Below are 21238 nucleotides of genomic sequence, written 5' to 3'. Positions count from 1 at the left end.
AAACAACTTGTTAGAATTTTTATTGATAATTGAAAAAACGCAATAGAGTCTTTTTTAAATATGATAGAACAGGTATTTTTATTTCTTACCAATGAGGATTTCGAATACACGTGAATGCATAACAATTAAAAAGAGATAATTTTATTGTTATATTTCATATTTATTTATTTATCAATTCATTTTTTTTTAAATTCAATGCAATCTTTTGCAATATTGTCAAAAGAGTTAAATACTTCAAACAATGCTTTTATTTTGTATTGGATAAAAAAAAATTTTAAAAAAAAGAGAATATCAATATTTTAGGAAGGGCGCCAGTAAGAGATTTGCCATAGGCGCTTCTTTCCATAGGTACGCCTCTGAGTCCATACCGTACAAAATACATCGATAACAGAAAAAAAAATTGAGTTAAATTTACATTAAAAGGAATCTGCACATTATGGTATCAATATTAGTGATTTTAGATTATTAGAAACGCACTTAAAAAAATGATGTGAGAAAAAAATGTAAAGTATAAAATTCGTTTTAATTTAAATATTTTGAATTAATTTGTTTGAGCCCCCCTGTCGGGGGAGACTTGATCCCTTGTCGGGCAGAGTCTGGCGCCACTCTTGGTTCTGTACGTTCTGAATTCATATTTATTTATTGGAACGACGAAAGCAATATTGACTTCACTTTAATTTGTAATGAATTGAAGACAGAAGAAATGCATTTTACCTCAATACACACATCTGTAACAGTATGCGATAGCGAAATTGGAAGTTATCAGTTGCAATTTTGTTGATCATAGAAGTTAAAAATTATTGAGGAATTTTTCTTCAAATGTTCGACGTGTTCTGTTTCTGAAAGATTTTCCAATATTCAGGAGAGTTTTTTCAAGTTCTTCTGCTTTTTTCTTAGGGAAATTTTGCTTCTTATTTGCAGCTAAGAAAATGGCGTCTGATTCTGCTAATGATTTTGATGGAACTAAATGAAAACGTGATAAATTAATGTCTGATATTTACAGGCTCCCGCTAGAGGGCGTACTCGAGCGTTGCGATCGCGAATTGAATGAATACAATTCATCCGTCGATGAAACTCGGGCATACGCGAGAACGTCAAACATGTAGTTTCGAAACGTTTAGCGTTTAGGCCGATTTCCTGCTGAGTCATAGTGAAATCTGTTGCAAGCAAGCATGCCAAGTTTCTAGGCCACCGCAGCCTGACAAAACTGAATAATTTGAGAAATTTTCAAATAACTGTAACTTTAACTTTCTATCAAAGCGCCGTAAACAAATCCCTTGTTTTTGTAAACAAAAAGCTCACTCGTCGGATTTCATTCAATCATAATATATTATTTTATTTGTAGTGTATTTTTTTATGTAATTTAGATTTCGTAATTTTTGTTGCATTGAATATGTTTTTAAAATAATGAGCAAAATAAAAGAACTGCCTAAATCTTCATCTCATCTTTTGCAATGTACACAAATTATTACCTCTGTTCAAACTGTTGTAAAAGAACTCATCGAGAATGCTATTGACAGCTCTTCCAAAAATATTGAAGTTAAATTAGTAAGATTTCATTTAAGTATAATTAATGATTGTATTTCTTGATACAGCCCAATTTTACTGATAATAAAGTTAGAAATATCTTATGTCACTTAAATTTTGAATTCTATAGAACTTTCTGTCATTAATTTTAATTAATCTGGTTCTATTATGAGAAATTCTTAGATAGCAACATCATGAGTACTCATTAAAAGGGGATAATTTGGCATTGGTATTTGATTAGGCTAACTATTAATCGCCATGTCTTTAAATTGTTTTAAAACTTCCAGAAATTTTAAAAAATATCTGTAGAGGTTTGTCAAAAGGAATACAAAGTTATATCCTATGAGTTGATCTCCTCCAATTATTATTATTTTTTTAATTTCTTGTGTGCTACTGCTTTTAAGTTGCCAGAACTTGGCAATTATTTTGACACAGGTACTGTTACTGAAATCTCCCCTATAAAAATTTCAGAATTCTCTATCTTACAATCGATGATTATCTAATATAAAAGAAAGAGCAAGCATTGTTTTAATCTTGTACTTGTTGATCTAAATTTTATAGTATTAAAAAAAACTACTCTTCTAGAAAATTGACTGTATGCCCACTACCATTATACCTTCTTTGCAATATCTCTGATCTCTTTCCTAGTTTCAATCTGACTATAAGAGAGATAATAAAATAAAATATATTTTTACCAGATGCATCAAACAACTTTCTCGGGATATGAATTATATTTTTTAATTACTTATGTTTTGTCTAAAGTTGAAAAATCAAAAATTTGTGTAATTTTAATTAAATATTTTGGTTTTTCAAGAGAAATTAGGCATTTTGAGTTGAACTGTATTTTTTTTTTTTTTCTTAGTTAACATAATTGCAGTAAGAAACTTACTTTTATTATTGTCTTAATTGTTTGTGCATTTATAATTTTTCCATTTCATTTTTAAAAGTTATATTTTTGCATTTATATTATTTTATTTAGTTTTGTGGATGAATACTAAATGTAAACTTTCAATGTTCCTAACTTCAAATATTAATTCTGGTTTTATTTCTTGTAAATTTTAGGATAATTATGGTTTAGATAAAATTGAAGTAAAAGATAGTGGGAGTGGTATTTGTAAAGATGACATTGGTAAAGTTTGTAAGCCACATTGTACGTCAAAAATAAGTTCACATTCTGACCTTAATCAAATACAGACATATGGATTTAGAGGAGAAGCTTTAGCAGCACTATGTGCTGTATCAAATTTAGCAATAACCACTAAAACTGCTGAAGAACAGTTTGGATTTGCTTATGTGTTTGGAAAAAATGGAGAGATAGTCTCAGCTAAACCCTATCCATGTACCCAAGGTAAAATTGAAAATCAATTCTCTGAATATCTACAAATGATTCCAATTTTTTTATTTTATTTTTTTAATGATTATTTTAAAATTTAATATTTGTTGTTTTTTTGTTGTGCAGCCGTGTAATTTATGTTAAAAAAAAAAAGAGTATGTTAAAAATTACCTAATTTATTTTTATCCCACAAGTACAATATTCTTTTACTGAAGTATGTATTTATAAAAGGGAAACAAAATAATTATAAGTCTTGCAAAATTTATTTAGTTATTTATTTATTAGATAACTTCATGAAAATAATAAAATTTAACTTTGCACTAATAGAAAAACATTTTTTACATAGATATTACTTTAGTATCCAAGATTCTAGGAGGAGATAAATTGACATGAAATTAAAATGTAAGCATTTTTTTAAGCAAATTTCATGCACTTTTTTGTAAAAACCGGTGTAAAAATTTTGCTGTTAGGTGAGAACATTTTTTGTGTTTTAAGACTAAAAATTTAATCATGAGGATTGTGCGAAATTTTACTAATAAAAATTTTGTTTTAGTTATCACAGAAGAACTATTCTATATATAATTTTATGAATTTAATATTTAGTTAAAATTACAGTATTTAATTTCGCATTTGAAAAATTTATACTGAAAATGGAAAACAAATCCATTTTTATCCTTTTAAAACATCATAAGATGTTTAGTAATTCTATTTTAAGTTGGACTCATAAAAATTATTTTGGTTTTAAAAAAATAATCTCTTAAAGATATATCTATGTTAGAAATATTCATATTTGTATCGAATGTGAATAAATAAACTTATTCATATTAATGGAAAAAAATCTGTCACCAAGCTTGTGATGCCATAAACGGAACATGCTTGTAGACCTGCCTCCTAAACTGTCTTCATGCAACCTTTGTCAGGGGAAAATAACTATTTCTAATAATAACTCTAAATAAAATTTTGAAACTTGATGATTTTGTCTTAATTCTGTTATTTTTTTCCCCCTTAACCTAGAAAAACTGTTCTATATTTCAGGAATAGTGAAAATCGCTGAGACTTTTTCAGAGATTTGTAGCATCGGAAAACTGCTTTGAGCTGCTCACTCAATTTTTAGAATTACCAATTATATATTTTATAGTATTTTCCTTGACTGATAAATAAATAAAAAAATTCTGGGAAAAAAAACTTAAACTCCTTTTTTTTAATTTAAAATAAATAAACAAAGGTGTCGTGTCTCTTTCTCCTTTTTTTTTTCCTCTTTGAAAAATCCTACAATATTTCGCTATAACAAATGAGATTAGTTAGTTAAATTAAATATATTTTAGAATATAAAAAATCTTTTAAATTACAATAAACTTTTTAGTAAGTTTTCTGTCATTTACATAGGTAATTCTAAATAAAATACTTTTTGGTAAGTTTTAAAATGTTATATATTTTTATTTTAGGTACTACCGTGGCTTCTTCAAACTTATTTAAAAATATACCTGTGCGGAAACAATATTATAGAACCGATAAAATTAAAAAGGAAGAATTGAAAAAAATTGAAGACATGCTGTATGCATTTGGCTGCATTCATACAGGTTATTTTAAATTTGACTATTGTTTATGATTTTTTTGTTATATTGACCTTAAGAGAACACTATACCACTGGTGAAACCTTTTGTGACAAATTCCCTATCAACTGCATAAGCAATTTAAAGTTAAGAAGAAAAAAAAGAAGTTCATATAAACCAACTGTCAAGTATTGGAGGCTGATAGTTATTGTAATTTTTTTTTTCTCAAAGTAACAAGTTATTGTAAGCAAATTACTTTCTCTCTTCATAATAGTAGCTAATCCTGCCGTGAATTGTCTGCAATTCGATAGTTAAAAAAAAAAAAAAACTTTTAGCATTTGAGGCTTCTACTTTATTTGAGCTATTTTTTCATATATTTCTAATGTACTTGAAAGAGAATTTGCTATGAAAGGTTTCTCTCACGGTACAGACTCTTCTTTAAGATTTTTGTATCATTAAATTATTAAAATATTATTTTATTGTAAAGATTACTGGCTCTGTTGTTGATTAAATGTAATCAATGCTCTTTATTATTTCCAGACAGAAATTAATACAATATTTATGTGTTTCTGCTACTTTCATATACAGTTAAAGAGTGTTTTTAAACATGAAATGGATGAAATAAACTTATCTCATTTTGCATATATGTATTTCTTTGATATTTTAAGATACCATTATTACAATATTGTTTAAATTAATTCGGTTAGTTGTGTTTATTAATGATTGTTTCAGTTATTTTAGAACTCTTTGATTTGATTCTTTGAACTTAGGCTTGTTTCAACTAGTATTATTATTAATACTTTTTATATTATTTTAGTATCATGTTATTACTATTTCATATTTGCCACTTGTATCATATTATTATATATCATTCAAATATCAGCTATTTTATAAGTTTATAATAATTTTTTGACATTTCAATTTTTAAATTAGATATTTTAATCTTTCTTATTTTAAATTTTTTTTTTCCGTTGAAATTTTAACCTAACATACTACTTGCAGATATTCGATTTGCCCTATGTCATAACAAAAGTCTAATTTGGCAAAAACCAGTTGTCAGTAAAGTCCGAGAAGGATTAGTGTCTGTATTTGGAAGTTCTGTTGTTGATCATATGCAAAATTGTGAATTTTCAGATGATAAAGAACAGGTATACATGTCTTTTTCATGATTTATTTTAAGTAAAATTTTCTTTTAGAAAATATTGCATATTATAATTGATTTAAATTATTTGCATTGATTTCATTCTTGAACAATATGTTTTATTATGGTAAAATTCTTATTTATTTAGGTTTTTCTTTATTATGCTTAAAATATCTTATATTTGTTTTATCTAGTTTCCCTCTAATATTTTAAATATGATCAGTGTTTATTATAAGAATCGTTCTTGTTAAGCAAAAAACAAATATTATGAAATAAACTTAACTTATTCGTGTTTATGTAATGAAATGACTGGCGATCACCCTGTGTTTTAAGGCACTGAGTCATCATGGTGAGAAACTGGGGTTCGATTCTCAGTGGCAACTGGAAACCCAACCAGCTTTACACCATACCATTTGGTAGCAGCTTCTCTGGGAAGTAGGGTTGGCTTGTGCGCAATGCAGATCACATTGCGGCAATCATGCTTTTGACCACAAAATTTTGAAGTCTGGATCTCAATGTCCCTCTGGTCCAGAACGGACTGTGCTGTTCCTCAAAATCTTTTTATATAGTGAAGTAATTTTTTAAAAGTATTGGTACAAATTGGATAATACATAAAATAATGTAATTATAAACATATAAATGCTTATATACTGTTGTTTCCTTTTTTTTCCTCCTTTTTTTTTGCATAAGACTTAGTTTATAACACCATTTGATCATCTGACTTGAAGTACTTTAAACTGTTAGCATTTGGTGGATTTCCAAATTTAATTATATTAGACACAAACTATTATTATAACCATATTTTCCTTCCTCTAGTATATTATACTTTCTGGTTATTCAAAATAAACTTAACTGTAAACAAAATTAACTTAACACGTTCGCTACCACCGACGCACTGGTGCATCAAAGCGGCACCTCCTGGTATGCCGACGACACGCTAGCGCATCGATAGATTATGATAAGTTATATGCTCTGTGTTTAGTATGGCGTTGGTAGTTGAACGGAGAGGTTGTTGAGGCACGTTAGTGAAGCATTATTTTTTTGTTGTTGGTTTTCAAAACTTTTGTTTGAATTTTTTTATGTGCGTGACAGCCAATGTCTGTATAGTGTGCTTATTATTTGTAAATACTTTCAGTATTGTTTCATAAATGGTACTACATATACTTGAATGGTATTCCGTTTTATTCCTTTTAAACTGCTATTTTATGCAATATGCCAGTAATTTCTGAGAATATTGACCTGACGTGCTGGAGCGTCAGTGGCACTCACGAAGACAGATTGAGTCTGTGTGCCACTGACGCTCCAGAGAGTCGGGAAAAAAACTCTCTCTAAACAGGAAAATAACATGCTTCGTCGTTTTTCTGGTTTTCCTAGTAAAATATAAGGAACATTTAAATCATTAAAACCCTGTTTTGTAATCCGGCTTCTGAGGATGGAAATATCATTTTTAGCAGCGAATGTGTTAACTGAGTTGCTCCGTTCCTATGTTATCAAATTACACAGATTCTACCTAATGGAAATGGTCTCTTTTTGTAAGCTAATTTATATTTAATAAGTTCCTTGATGATATCCTTACAGTCTTATAAAGTTCAGTCAATCTGATCTATTTATTTATATTTTTAGGTTAAAATAGAAGTTTTCTTACCTAAGGGAAATGCACCTGCATTCTGTAGTAATACTTCTTCCAATCGGAGTATTATTTCTATAAATAAGCGTCCTGTACGAATGAAAGTACTTGATAGAGTAAGTACAAATATTTAAACATTCAGGGTATAGATACTATAAATCTTGAGATATGAACAAAATTATGTGGGCTCTCCATATTTTAAAAATATGTAGTGACTTTGCATAATACCTTAATTAAAATGTTTGTTAAATTTTGAGAATTTGTAAAGTTCAACAGAAAAGAATTATTCTTTTTATGTGTAGTCTAAAAATATTTACTTTTATAATATTGAATAGTTGCCACAGCAATGATTCATCATTATTAAATTGCAAGTTTTAGAACAAGATCTAAATGTTATTGGTTTTAAATGTCATCTGTAACAAAAATACTGGTGTTAAGTAATTTTTTACTAATAATTTGATATCAACTTTAAAGTTAACTAATATAAATTAAGTAAAAATATTATATTTATTGCTAGGTTTTAAAGCAATGTTTTAGTAAATCACTTATGAATCTTACCAAGTCTCGTTACCCTATTTGTTACATTTCAATTGAAGTGCCACCATGTGAAACAGATGTTAACATTGAACCAAATAAGACAGCAGTAGTATTACACAACATGGTAAGTAGAATTTAATTTTTATTTGATTGCAATTAGTTTTTTATCATATTATTTTTTTTACTATTAATTAAATAATATTATAGGTATATTAGATAAAATAATAACTGGGTAAATTTTGCTATTTATTAGGTAATGTGTATATGTTACAAAATATTTTTAGTAACCAGGCTTCTTTTTTTCTTTCGAATTTTAAAAAAATTTAAATGCTTTTTTAAATTCTAATTCTTAAAAAAATTTCGTGAACAATTTTTGGAATCATTTCTTAAAACCCTTATGAGAGCAATATTACCGTGTTTGAAAAGAAATTGCCTCATTTTTTTTCCTTCCTAAAAAAGTAGGCATGCAAGATATATGCACAGATAAGTATGTCTGTTCAAAAGATAGCAAAGAACTTGCTAATTTAATGAATCTTAAAGGAAAGAAACTGACAAAGTTGTGATTGTGGTGTTTGGAAAAAAATCAAAAATAGTAAATGAGGCTTAGGCATCTGGTTATATATATATATAAAGGAAACAGATATCAAATGAAAAAACAAACACATTGACATTGTTTGAAACAAATGTTTTTGATGGTGTAAATACATATTATTCACCTTTTAAAATCTCAGTATAATTATTATCTTGATTCTTAACTGAATTGTTAAAAATTAATTTATATTTTATTAAAATATTTGATTTTGAATGTCCCAAATTTTCAATCCCACAAAATTTTTGTGTATCTCTTCGAGATCTCAATATTGAGGTTTGACTGTTTGTATGTATATATATATATATATATATATATATATATATATATATATATATATATATATATATATATATATATATATATATATATATATATATTATACAAAAAAATGTAATATTAAAACACATAGTTTATGAATTTAGTAATTGCAGACTAATTTTCTCAACCTCTAATTAATTTTTAAATTGTAATTATTTTACATAAAAAAGTTATAGATATCCAAATTACAAAGTTTATTCAAATCATTTCAAATTTATCTCTTATTTGAAGTCTATAAAAATATGTTATGTCTAATTTGAAGTCTCTATAAAAATTGATAACAAAATATTTTTATTTTATGCATAAATATTGTTGTCTCATTTTTTTAATTTTTTTTATTATTTAAAAAATTTTATTTTTAAATATTTTAAAATTTTATTTTTAAATATTTAAAATTTTTATTTTTAAAAATTCTGTGTATAATATTATTTTTATAAAAGAGCTTTGAACATTTTTGTTATTCTCATTAAATTTTTTTTTTGTTTCATTAGGATATTGTTACTAAACAGTTGACTGCGATTCTAGAAACATTTTATGAAAATGATACTCCTAATGCAGTTGAGGCAGATTCAGAAGCTAAAAAATCAGAACTTGCTACTAAAGCAAAAGTAATGACTCTTGAACCACCATTAAAGCGTTCTGAAATCAATATTATATCTAGCCAAAATAATCTATCTCAAATGATGAAACTTCAAAATAACAAAGATAAATGCCTGGAAAGAAAAAAGTTGAGTAAGCCACCCAATGTGCAAGAACCATCTGCGAAAAAATTTAAAGCATCAAACTCTAAAGCAAATGACATTTTTCAGCATATAAAAACTATGGATTCATTTTTTATGACTGCGAATTCTTCAGAAGTTAGAAATCCTGATACCGAATCCACCTTATTTTCAAACAATAGCAATTCAATGAAGGAGTCTTCAACTTCTCAGCTACCTTTAAATGGTAAAGAACTGTCTATAAATTCATTTGCCCAAGTAAAAACAACAACACTATTACCATCTGCAGTTTCAAATATGCCCGGTAACATGTACTCACCTGATAACGAATTGAACAAAATTCCGTTATCCAATACTAATCATCATTTTACTCCTGCAACTGCTGAAAGGAATCAATTAAACTCTATTTCTTCTCCAGAGGAAACTATTTGTACAAAAAGTAATTTCCTTGTCACAAATTTAAATGAGAATTCTTTGCTGGCGAAAAGTAATTTACTAGTGGCAGATTTAAATATCAATTCTCTGCCAGAAAAAAATCATTCATTGGTCAATGATTCAAACAAGTATTCTATGCCAGAAAAAAATAATACCAATTGCCATATTAACAATGTTGACTTCAATAATTTATTTAATTTGGGTGATTTAACTTCTGAACACTTTGCACCTTGTGTTGGGAATGCTCCAGTTAATGACAATGATAATAGTGCCTTGGACCTTAATGATGCCTTAAATTTCCAAACAGCCAAATTAATTTTGGAAAAAAATCAAAATATTTTATCATTTAATGAACAACAACCTTGCAAGAATACAGTTTCTGAAAATTCCTCTTTGCCTACATCTGAAAATCAAATCTCGTCAAATGTGACTGCTTCGCAGAACTGGTCTCGGGGAAAACATGCCATTCAAGATATGCAGGTAAATAATACTTCTGTGGTCTAAGTTAACCCCTTAACAATCAGTTAATTTTCAAGAAAACTGTCATAAAAGTGCATATTTTTGGGGCTTTTGTATTTGTATTACGTATTTGATTAGTGCTGACATCTAGTTTTAAATAAACTAACTATCTACAATTACCTTAAAAATATCCTGGTACTGCCATCTGGTGCGTAAAATGAGAAATAAAAATTTTTCCAGGCAAAAGAAATCAATTAGTTTTATTCTTATTGGCGCGTTACTACTGAACACTCCAGCCCGTCTATATCACGGGACCGAGAAATAGAGGACGAAACCTCACCCTGTCATTTTCACGGGAGCAAGAAGAATTAAAGTTATTCATTTGAAACAGAAAATTTAAATGGTACTTTGAAAACATATATGGTTTTATAGACTTCTGATATATTTATCATCATATATGTTGATATGTTCGATTCTCATCATATGAAGTGAAAATTTCGAAATCTAATTGTTAAAAATTCAACTATATTTAAAAATTCAACTTTTTCATATGGAAAGCATTAATTTTGATTTTTAATTTTTTTTTAAATTCACTAAAAAATTAACAACTATAATAGTATTTCCTGTGATCTGTGAATGCTGTTCTCTAATGAATTTATAATGATTAATAATAAGTTGAAATATTATGACATATCGATATTGATAGTTAAAATATTTTTAGTGCAAAAACTAATATATTGTTAGTGCAAAGCTGTAACAAATTTACTCCTAAGGCCTTAATTGTAAAATCAAGTTTAATACTTATGAGTCGAATTATTTTTTATTGACATACATAAATAAAGTACTGCTTCGGCATGAAAAATTGTGCTCTGTACATTCCACAGTTTATGTGAATTAATATATTAGATACTCTTGCTTTTTTGTGTAATTATAAATTATTATTTCATACGTTAATTTTTCTTTATTAATTTTTCAGCCAGTCGCAGTTTTGATGCCACAAATAGTTGAAAATAGTTCCAAAAATATTAATGATAAAGAAATAATTTTTAAAGAAAAAGCTAAAGATTCAAAAATATTGAACAATTCAGTTTCAAATCAGCGGAAAATGACGGCATTTGATTTTTTTTGTCGGAAAAACCGACTTGAAAGTAAGTCATGTCCTTCCTTATAATGATTTTTTCATATTTTTTTTTCCTTGTGTGTGCATTTTTATATTTCAATTACATTTGTAAGAATTATGTAAATACTCTTATAGGCCAAGAAGTTTTGCAAGTATTTTTAATGATGCAAATTTTGCTTTAATGTTTTACCTGAAGTTAGCCAATTATTTTTACTTTTAATGTCATTTGTACAATAATAGATTTCTACAAAAAAAAAAGTACTTTTGCATAATTCTCATTAGTTTTATCACTGTGAGTGCAAATTATGGCTATTTTTTAGCACTTTAAGCTGTTTTTTTTCTTTTTCTTTTGCATTTAAAAAAAAAAATTCTCAACATTTTTTAAGAGAACGTACTTTATTGCAGGAAAATTTCAGTGGAATTTTTCTTTGGACTTAACACTTATGTGTTTAAACAGCTACAGTCATAACATATATTGAATATTAAGTTGTATGTGTATACCATGATTTGCTTACAAGAAAGCATTATTTGGTGATTCTTCTGGGTTGAAGGAGATACTCATAAAATTTCTAACTAAGAATACTTTTTTTACATAAAAAAGCTGTTATCAGCTTATTTAAAGATAAAATTCATACATAAAGAAAATAATTTTATAATTATATGATTATTCTGTGAAATGTTACTGATTCTCTCCTATAGCAATTGTTTTCCTAGGTAAAGTAATGTAAAAAAATTTATTGTAAAAAATTAGAACTATATTTTCACTTCCATGTTAAAGCTGGAAGAGAGGACTAAAAAAATTTGTTTTTATAATTTTTTTTTTAATTTTAGTGATTTTAATCTTCGCCTAATCTACAAAAGCAAATGTTCACTCTAACAATTCTATAGTCAATGTAATTATTTTAAAAGATTTTTTTCTTTTTGTTAACCTTTAAAAGAAAGCTATTTAAATTAAACGAAAAAATCTGAATTTTTTAACATGATCTTCCATGCATTGCCTATTATTATCATTATTTTTTAAAATTAAAACTGAGGAAAAATTTATGGATATCTTTATACACTTCTAAATAAAAGCTTTTTTATTTATTACATTTTTCAAAAATTATTGCAAAAATCACCTTTTAAAAATGTTAATTTGTGTTGTTTTTTCTATTGAAACCCATACTTAATCATTTTGTTTGTTTTAGTTGCATCGCTAAATCCTGAAATGACTAATCATCAGATTGCACAAATTTTGACTGAAAAATGGAGTAATTTATCTATAGAAGAAAAATCTATTTATAAAAACATGATTGATAAAACTTATCCTAAGTAAGAAGTATTTCTTTCACTGCAGTAACTTAAATATAAATTTAACTAAATAATTTTTTTTTATTTAAATATTTTTTAAATGGGAAGCTTGAATTATAGTAGGTGGTAAATAGGTGTATATTCTTCATTATTATAATCCTTACATTTTTCGTACATTGTTATAAAACATAAGCTTAAGAAATTAAAACTGCACCTACTCCCTTCTTTTTTCTCTTTCTTATTATTCATTAAGTTCTTATTTGAAGAAAAAATAATAATTTTATAATATTTATTAAAGAAATTTAATGTGCTTTGCTTCTTGTTAGATTTCAATATTTTTTTTCTATCAAGCTTTTAAACATAATTGTGTTTCTAATTTAATTTTCACCTTTAATTTTTAATCTAACTAATAAAATAATTTTGCTCATATTTTGTAAAAGTATATATATTCTATTTTCCAGGAATATTAAAAACAAAGAAATACTTGGAAATTGTGTTAAACAAAATCTGAATAAAATTAAAGGAACTCCTACAAAAAGAAAATCAAAAATGAGGAGAAAATGCATGGAGAGGATAATTTCACTTGATTTACGAACACCTCACAACTACATTAGTTCCAGGTAAGATAATATTGAAACTTTATAAAAATTGAATTCATAAAAATTTTAAAAGAAAAAGAGAAAATTTAATTGTTTCATAACTTATTTTTAAATTTTTATTAAAATTCCAATTTCTTTAAATATAAATATATAATTTAAATTTATCTTTTTGTACCTCTTATTTGCTCACTTGTGTTCATCACTTTAAATTAAGATTGGAAGTAATACTTATATTCTGAATTTCTTAGCCGTTAAACATCTTGATATGTCTTATTTAATAACATTAAAATTAATTTATACATGTGAAAAACTAATACTTTTAACTTAAGACAATTTTCTTTAATATCTGGTGTTCCTTGAAAATAAGTTGGCCAAAATTATCTAAAATATTATTTAGAAATGGCTTACTTTTTTATTTTCCATTAATTAAAATAACGTTTTTTTTTATAGTATGTTTTGGCAATTATTCAACTGGCTGCACTCTTGCCAAAATATATACATAGGATTGATATTTATAGAGATTAAGAGATGCTTAACAAGCTATCAGATATGTAATTGGTGATGGTTTGATGTTTCGTTCACATCATTATCAGACTGTGTGCTTTAAAAATATTTGGGCAGAAAAATGCATAGTTCTTGTAGACATATGTGCATCAATAGATATTGAATGGTTTGTATAGCAACATCTATTGGTTATTACAATTCTGTAAATTATAGTAAGATATGAGAAGAGCTTATATTGTTTTGCTTTATTGTTTATCTACAAGTATTTGATATTTTAACAAATTCAACTAAAAGGGTTTTTTCGAATCTTTTCAAAAAGAAAAAAATTTCCATGAACCATCAAGTACTTTTATGATAACAGTCATGTAATTTTTTTAAAAGATATTATTTTTGTAGGATCAATGATTTAATTTTTGAAAAGTTTTGTAAAAAAATCCTCATTAAATTCTAGTTACGTTTATTATAACAAGGTTTTATATTGGTTTTTTAACATTAAAGAAACTAGTTATTACCTTGGAATCTTGTTAAATCAAGGCTTGTAATAAACAAAATTTTTTTTTTTTTTTTTAGAAATTGTACTTTTTTTTTAAAATTAAGAAAACAATTGTCTTAATAATGTTATTTAAATAACATCTTTCTACAGTATTATTATGCATGGCAAATCTTTGTAACAATTTCCTACTGATTATTTTAATACCTCAATTTTATTACAGTTCTTCAAATCTGGGGGATATAAATATAATAAGTTGCATAGCTCCAGGAATATGGATATTTTCTCAAGACAATAAGCTCTGCATTTTGAACACATTCCGTTTACAAGAAATGGTAATTTATCATCGCCTTTTGAACACATTTCGATTTGAACCAGAGCAATTGGAATTCCCTTGCATTATATCAAATGAGTAAGTAGGAATCAAACTAAGTTTTCCCTGTGATATATATATATATATATGTGTATAACCCTTTGCCTACTTTGGGTGCATATTTGCAGTTGTTGGTGTGGCCTTGGTTGTAACTGACGTCTTGAGCAAGCCATCAGCGTAGATTATGACTACAACCATTTTAAAACTTAGCCATTTGTGAATAAACAATGGATATTAAAAACAAAATGTTTGGAATGGTTAAAGTAGTTATAGTGTTTGGATTGTGCGCTATTTAATAATGTCTTAATATACTGCTGACAAAATCATTATTGTGTCAAAAAGCATTCGGCCCCAAGTAATGTTTGCTTCAACTAGCCCCTTTAATTTAGAGCACTTGGCAGTTCAAGGGTTAAATTGTGCTTAAGCTGCTCTATAATAGTTCATATTAATAAAAATTTGGTTCAGTTGTGCTCAAAAATTTTTCAAAATATAAATGTATAAGTAAAAAATTATAGGTTGCCGCCTGTTTCCTGGAAAAACTATAAACAATATTTTTTGTTGTATGTCAGCTTATATTAACTATAATATTTGCAAGGACTTTGACAAATTTTGTCTCCATATTATTACTGCAAATGGTGTCATTTTATAAGCATTGTTTGTTAGTTAGCAGCTTTAACTATTGATAAACTTAGTTTCTAATTTTGAAACTTGGTAAAAATAAGGTACCTAGTAAATTTTTATCGCAATTTCATCTTATTCATAATTATTATATCTCTTAAATGTCTTTATTTTACTTTAAAGATCTTGGGGGAAAAAAGTAGATATCTAAATAATTTTACCAAAAATCTTTCTTAAAGATATAATTCACCTTATTGCTATCTATCTTAATGTTATATTTCTAACCTGCAAAATATAATTTCCTGCATAAAGCGCTCTGGATACGCTAGACTGAAAGGTAAACACGCTTGGACACAACTTATACCTAATAGATTGTTAAAAAGACTATTCTAAGACTTCTGTTGTTCTAATCGACAAATTATTTTTATTGTAAACCTATATTGAAATATTTTTTTTTAGTTTCCTAATGTTTTAAGAATCTTATTATATTAATAATTTTTCTTATTTTCAGCTCTTTGGGTGAAGAAGCAAGTGCATTTATTTCTCAGTTGCCTAAAAAGGACTGTTATATGGCTGAAACCATTGTAGATGAACGAATTATTGCTAATGGTTTTGAACTAAATTTACTGAAAAGTAAGCTAACTTTTTTAATTTTTAAAGGTAAATTCATGTTTAATGTTTTAAGTGCTTTGGTGTATGCTTTTTTGAGCCATTTTTTCACTTAGTTATGGACAAATCTCAGAATGTTCTTCATTAAGGAATCCTATCCTCTCCCTGCAAAGCGATTACAAACTTCAAAGTCAAATTTGTTTTTCTGTTGGAATAAAATAGTTCGTAAACAGTTCTTGGTTTTACAGTACAAAAAAGTCTCAGTATGCTATGTATAATCCCCTGAAACTTTCCCCTCACAGATTAGCTGAAACCTCTGGCTGGAATTTACTGTGGGAGAAAAGTTGTCAAAAGGGGAGACTGTTATGTAGACAAGTGAGATGTTATATGTGTATTTTTAAAGCTGAATTGAATGGCAAAATCAAGTCTATCTACTTGATTTTGCTGCCATTCTATTCAACTTAAAAAACAAATGACTAATAGTTTAGAAATTGTAAGGGATTTAGTAAGTATAAAGTGTACAATTTTCTATTATACTTTTGTACACATCTGCATTTCATATTTTAATAAGTAAAATAAATATATATGCATTTTACAAGAATACAATTTTCTATTATAATGTACACATCTGAATTACATATCTAAACAAATTACATATTTCCTATGTACTTTTTTATGCTGAACTTAAAGAAATCTAAAGTAAAAAATAATAGTTCAAAGGTATTGTAATTTTGAAGCATTATGGGTGTTAGGATAAATTTTATTTTGATACTTTCATTTTAGTTGTGATCTGCAGAATATGTTATATTGTGGTTCTTCTAAGATGAATGAATTTAGAAAAGCACATTCAAAAAGATGCCCATAATAATACAGGGTTATTCATAACTCCTACCGGGGTTTCGAAGCGTGATAGTAAAAAAACAAAGACGAATATGGCAAAAAAGAACATGTGGAATTATTTCAAAAGTATTCAAGTTTTAATTTAAGCAGTTGCCGATAGATGGCAGTAGCATGTACCACTGAAGCCAGTTGTAGTAAACAGAGGGAATTATGAATAACCCTGTACTTTCATCCATTTTTCAATAGTTTATTCTGTACTATTTGTGTTCTGCCATGTTCCTTTTGCATCTATGAAATCAATTAATGATATTAGAATGAATTTACATTTGTGATCATTTGATATTAAACGCACCTTATGATTTTTATTTGATTAAAGGTCAAGAAGAAGTACAGATCCAAGTAGTAGGCATGACAAAAAATATTGCTTTTTATTCTGTCCTTGACCTAAAGGAGATTTTATTACTTCTGAAAGAAAAAGGCCCTTGTGCAAAATTGTCTGAATGTCGACCTGGGAAAGTCATTCTTTTTTTACAGGTAAATTATTATTATATATATATTTTTATTTTACTAAATGTTTTTGCTGATATTATGTTTCTTTAGCATAACATATGTAGTTAATTTGTGAACATCATATATCTGTTTTCAAACAAAAATATCATTGATCATAAAATTTACCGCTATCTTTTTTTCTTTTCCCATCATTCTGTAATTTATTTATTTTTTATTCTTATGTATAAAAAAATGGAATCTCACTGCTGCAAATTTCTCCTAATGATGGACAAAAATTATGATTTTGTGTATTATTAAATAATATACAAAATATTCTCCATATTGAAGTGGTTGTCTCTATATGAGGGATTTTCAGATTTTACTTTTTTGATTTCCAATAATTTTGGGATGTTTTAGATGTTTTTGGTAGATTGTTGTATCTTGAGCCAATTTCATTTGTTTTATACAAAATATTGTTTAAAAAACTGAAATTTTATAAGAAATACATTTTAGATTTATCACTTATGTTTTTAAATTAGAAAAATGATTTTAACTTAAATATAAAAAAAAGTGCCTAAAAAGGTTACTCCTCGGATAACAAATATATAATAAACTTTTAATTTTCTAATTCGATTTAATTTGAATGTTTATGTAATTAAAACATAGTGAAGCTGCTTGTAAATGCTAAAATAAATCAAATTAACCATAATATTAACTAATATTTTGTTGATATATTTCTGAAATTTAAAGCTTTACTAAGATTGTGAAAATTATTGCATGCTAGAAGTGGTTGAGTCCACAGAGATCCAAAAAAGATCGCCAATGCAGCAAATAGTGTCAAAGTTTTTTTACCTTAAGTTACGTTTAGATATTTAATGAGCAAAAATGTTGTTTCATCATGATGCTATGAAATGGTTAAGTTTTTGGGGCCACTGTATTGTAAACCAAAGATGAAGAACAACTGAAACTGAATGCAGATATTCTCCACTAGGTCGTAAAATATTTACGCTGATCTAAGGTCCATGCTTATTTTTACTGACCTCTGTGTATAAATGTACTTTTATCAAATTCTTTCAATTCATAATTTTATAATGAATGTTATTTCTTTCTATAATAAAAAAAAACTCTTAATAGTTAAGCTTGTAAGCTAAATTACATAGTAGTTCCTCTTTTTCTAACTTTTTATATTCAGTAATAATGGCAAACAATTCTGTCACAAGGAATGCAAGGCTTTATTGGAACTTAACCATTAAATGGTAAACTCCTTTCAACATTCCTTAGAACTGTTTTTAACTAACTGTATATTTCAGAGTGAAGCTGTTCGGATGGCAAGGCAATGCCCAACTTCAAAAAGCATACAAGATGTTGAGGATTTATTAAAATCTAAAGAGCTTCTTCCATCAAACTGTGATATGTGTATTCATTCGAAACCATTTATTCATGAAATAGCAACTTTGTAGTAATTTTTCAAATGTGTACATAACAAACACCCATTGTTATTACATTATATAGTCTATTATTTGATTTTAAGCAATTGCTTATTTCTACTGCAAAGACTATTTGTAAAATAAAAATTCATGAACTTTATTTGTTTATATATAAATATTTTAAATACAATAATTTATATTGTTTAATAAACAGACTGTAACTTTTGATGACTCAAGACTACTTTTAAATTTATTCGATTCACACTTTATAAAATCAAACATATGATGAAAATTATCAAACTAAACCTTATCTCAAAATTTCCATATTTTATAAAAATTTGTTCACAGTTGCCTAGATGTTTCGAACTAAGTTCTAGAAAGTTTCAAACTGGGTTAAAACCTACTGTTAAAATTGATCATGTTTAATTGTAGATCCACATAATATGAGGTACAGCATGTTTTATGTGTATCAACTATGTTAAGCAAAGAGTGATCTTGCTTTTTTGTCAGGCATAACTTTGTTAATAAGGTTTTAGCCTTGAATTTATGTTTAGGTATTTAATAAGCAAAAATACAATTTCATTGTAATGATATGAAATTGTTACATTCGTGGGGCCCATGCATTGTTAACCAAAGTTTAACTCATTCTTATTAGTAAAACTTTATTTATGTTGTATAAATTTTGCAATTTAAGAGGAGTTATCTAATCTAAAAATTTTAATATCGGTTTTCCTTTTATAGATATATGAAAGTAAATCCAAAAATTCCACTATCCAGTAAATCGAAAAATTAATTAAGTTTTCATTGGTAGAAATAATTTGCCTATGAAATACTTTTAAATCTGAAGCAAAAAGTTTTTGTTGTCAAAGTTATGTTAGACTAAAATTAAACTTAATCTCACATGGCTTGCATACGCAAAACTAATTTCAACTACTATTCTTTTTACTTCTGTTATATTTACTTTTTCAGTTTAAATCTCATTTTAACATTCATGCCCATCAAATATCATTAAAATAGTGGGTGGATATTGATTTAGTCGACAAAAGATATTGTCTAAAAAGGATAATGCTTAAAATAATGAAACAAGTTTTGAAAATAGAAAATTAAATTTGCATGTTACCAAGTATAACTCCAACTTTCTTTTTGCAAACAATGCAAGCACCAGTTTTAGTTATAAAAAATAGACAATACAATTTCTGTGGCCGTTTAAAACAATAAGTAGCCAGATACTTGCTTGGAAAACAATAAGCTACATTAATCAAAGGCATGAAACTATAATTACATTTCTTAGTTTACAAAATGCGTAAATAGAAGAAAAGTCTCAAGAAAGCATTTGAAAAATTTGCTATAAATAAAATTACTATATCATTGAGCGGGAAGAGGTTCGGTTCTTGATGTTCTTTCAACAGAGATGTTAATAGGTATACCTCTCTTTGGTTCGTAAGTAGTTTGGCGTGCAACCATTCTGATGCAATCAATAATTGGGCACACTGATAGACATAAGGTACAACCCGTGCAGTTATCAGTAACTTTTGGAAGATGAGTGATAGGATCAAATGTAATTGCCTGATATCCAGAATCATTGCATGCCATGTAACACTTACCACAATTTATGCACATATCCTAAAAGAAAACATTGCTTTAGGAAAAACAAACTTACAATTGTTAGGTTTCAAATATATATTTATATATACATGCAAACCTCCATGTCACAAACTCATAGAAGGATCTAAAAATTATGTGATATCAAATATTTTTAACAATTCAAAGTAAATACACTGACATTTCAAATGATGTATAACGTGTATTTATTTTAAAAGATAGTTACTTCATACATCATTATCTTTGCTCCTTTGTTTTATTTTATATTTTGCAGCAATTCTGTTTTCTCATTTTCCTCTCTTGTTATATCTCTTGTTGCAATAATCTTTATTATTTCTGATTTTATCTGATCTTGTATACTGCAACATTGCTGACCAAGGTATCCACTTCATAATTATTTTGTTTCTTTGGTATGTATTAAATAAGCAAGTGTTTTTCTTCTTATGGGCAGGTATGCAGTGCACCCGTGTCTTACCAAGTCTACTTCCTTAGGAATGTATGAGTCATACAATTTTTTTTAATAATTAAAGTTTAGAGAGAATTAAAAAATGGTAGTGAAATGGGATCAACTAAAAGAGCCCTAATATTAAATAATTTGTGTTATTGATGTTAAATTTTAAAGTTATGCAGTAACATAATATTAAGGTTTGGCTGTATATACATGTAACTAACCTATATGTAAGTATGCAAGATGCACTTTGATGTATTTTCTTAGAGCCTTTGCATTACTTAATTTTTAATAATTGAATTTAATTGAATTTTTTTTTTTTTTTATGCCTGTGATCCTTAAACGTGTATGCTTTTCTTATTCCAGTTATTAAAGGATTCTTATAATATATTTTAAGGGTAGTCATTGCTGCATCCTGTATGTAGTATTCTGAATTAAACTTATAAAATTTTGAATGTTTGTTCAAAAGGATTTCATTCATTTTCATACCAGCAAATGATTACTTATCTTCAAAACTTAGTAAGTAGTAAATTGTCAAAAGTCTGTGCATACCCCTGTTTTTCCACTAATTTGTAAACAGGAAATACT

At 26.9% G+C, this 21238-nt stretch overlaps 2 protein-coding genes across 2 annotated transcripts in view; one reads left to right on the top strand and one right to left on the bottom strand.

Moving 5' to 3' along the window:
• The first annotated feature begins 1096 nt into the window (after nt 1-1096).
• Nucleotides 1097-18831, top strand: LOC107456978 (PMS1 protein homolog 1). Its single transcript, XM_043044365.3, has 14 exons — nt 1097-1548; nt 2590-2875; nt 4306-4440; nt 5416-5561; nt 7178-7297; nt 7699-7842; nt 9120-10262; nt 11218-11389; nt 12549-12672; nt 13113-13271; nt 14468-14656; nt 15747-15868; nt 17061-17218; nt 18484-18831. The coding sequence occupies exons 1-14, from the start codon at nt 1408-1410 to the stop codon at nt 18631-18633; spliced, it is 3189 nt and encodes a 1062-aa protein (XP_042900299.2). The 5' UTR covers nt 1097-1407; the 3' UTR covers nt 18634-18831.
• A 905-nt stretch (nt 18832-19736) lies between these two features.
• su(r) (dihydropyrimidine dehydrogenase su(r)) overlaps nt 19737-21238 on the bottom strand; it is a 42782-nt gene continuing 41280 nt past the window's right edge. The window contains exon 22 of the mRNA XM_043044366.3: nt 19737-20223. Within this exon, the coding sequence (XP_042900300.3) occupies nt 19966-20223 (258 nt within the window). The 3' untranslated portion in view covers nt 19737-19965. The remainder of the gene's footprint in view (nt 20224-21238) is intronic.

Source organism: Parasteatoda tepidariorum, chromosome 8 (genome assembly GCF_982258835.1).
Source record: "Parasteatoda tepidariorum strain Cologne lab strain chromosome 8, Ptep-v5.0, whole genome shotgun sequence".
In the NCBI taxonomy this organism is placed as follows: Eukaryota; Metazoa; Arthropoda; class Arachnida; order Araneae; family Theridiidae; genus Parasteatoda; species Parasteatoda tepidariorum.
Note: the sequence above shows the minus strand (reverse complement) of the source record. Positions and strands in the feature narration are given on the sequence as shown.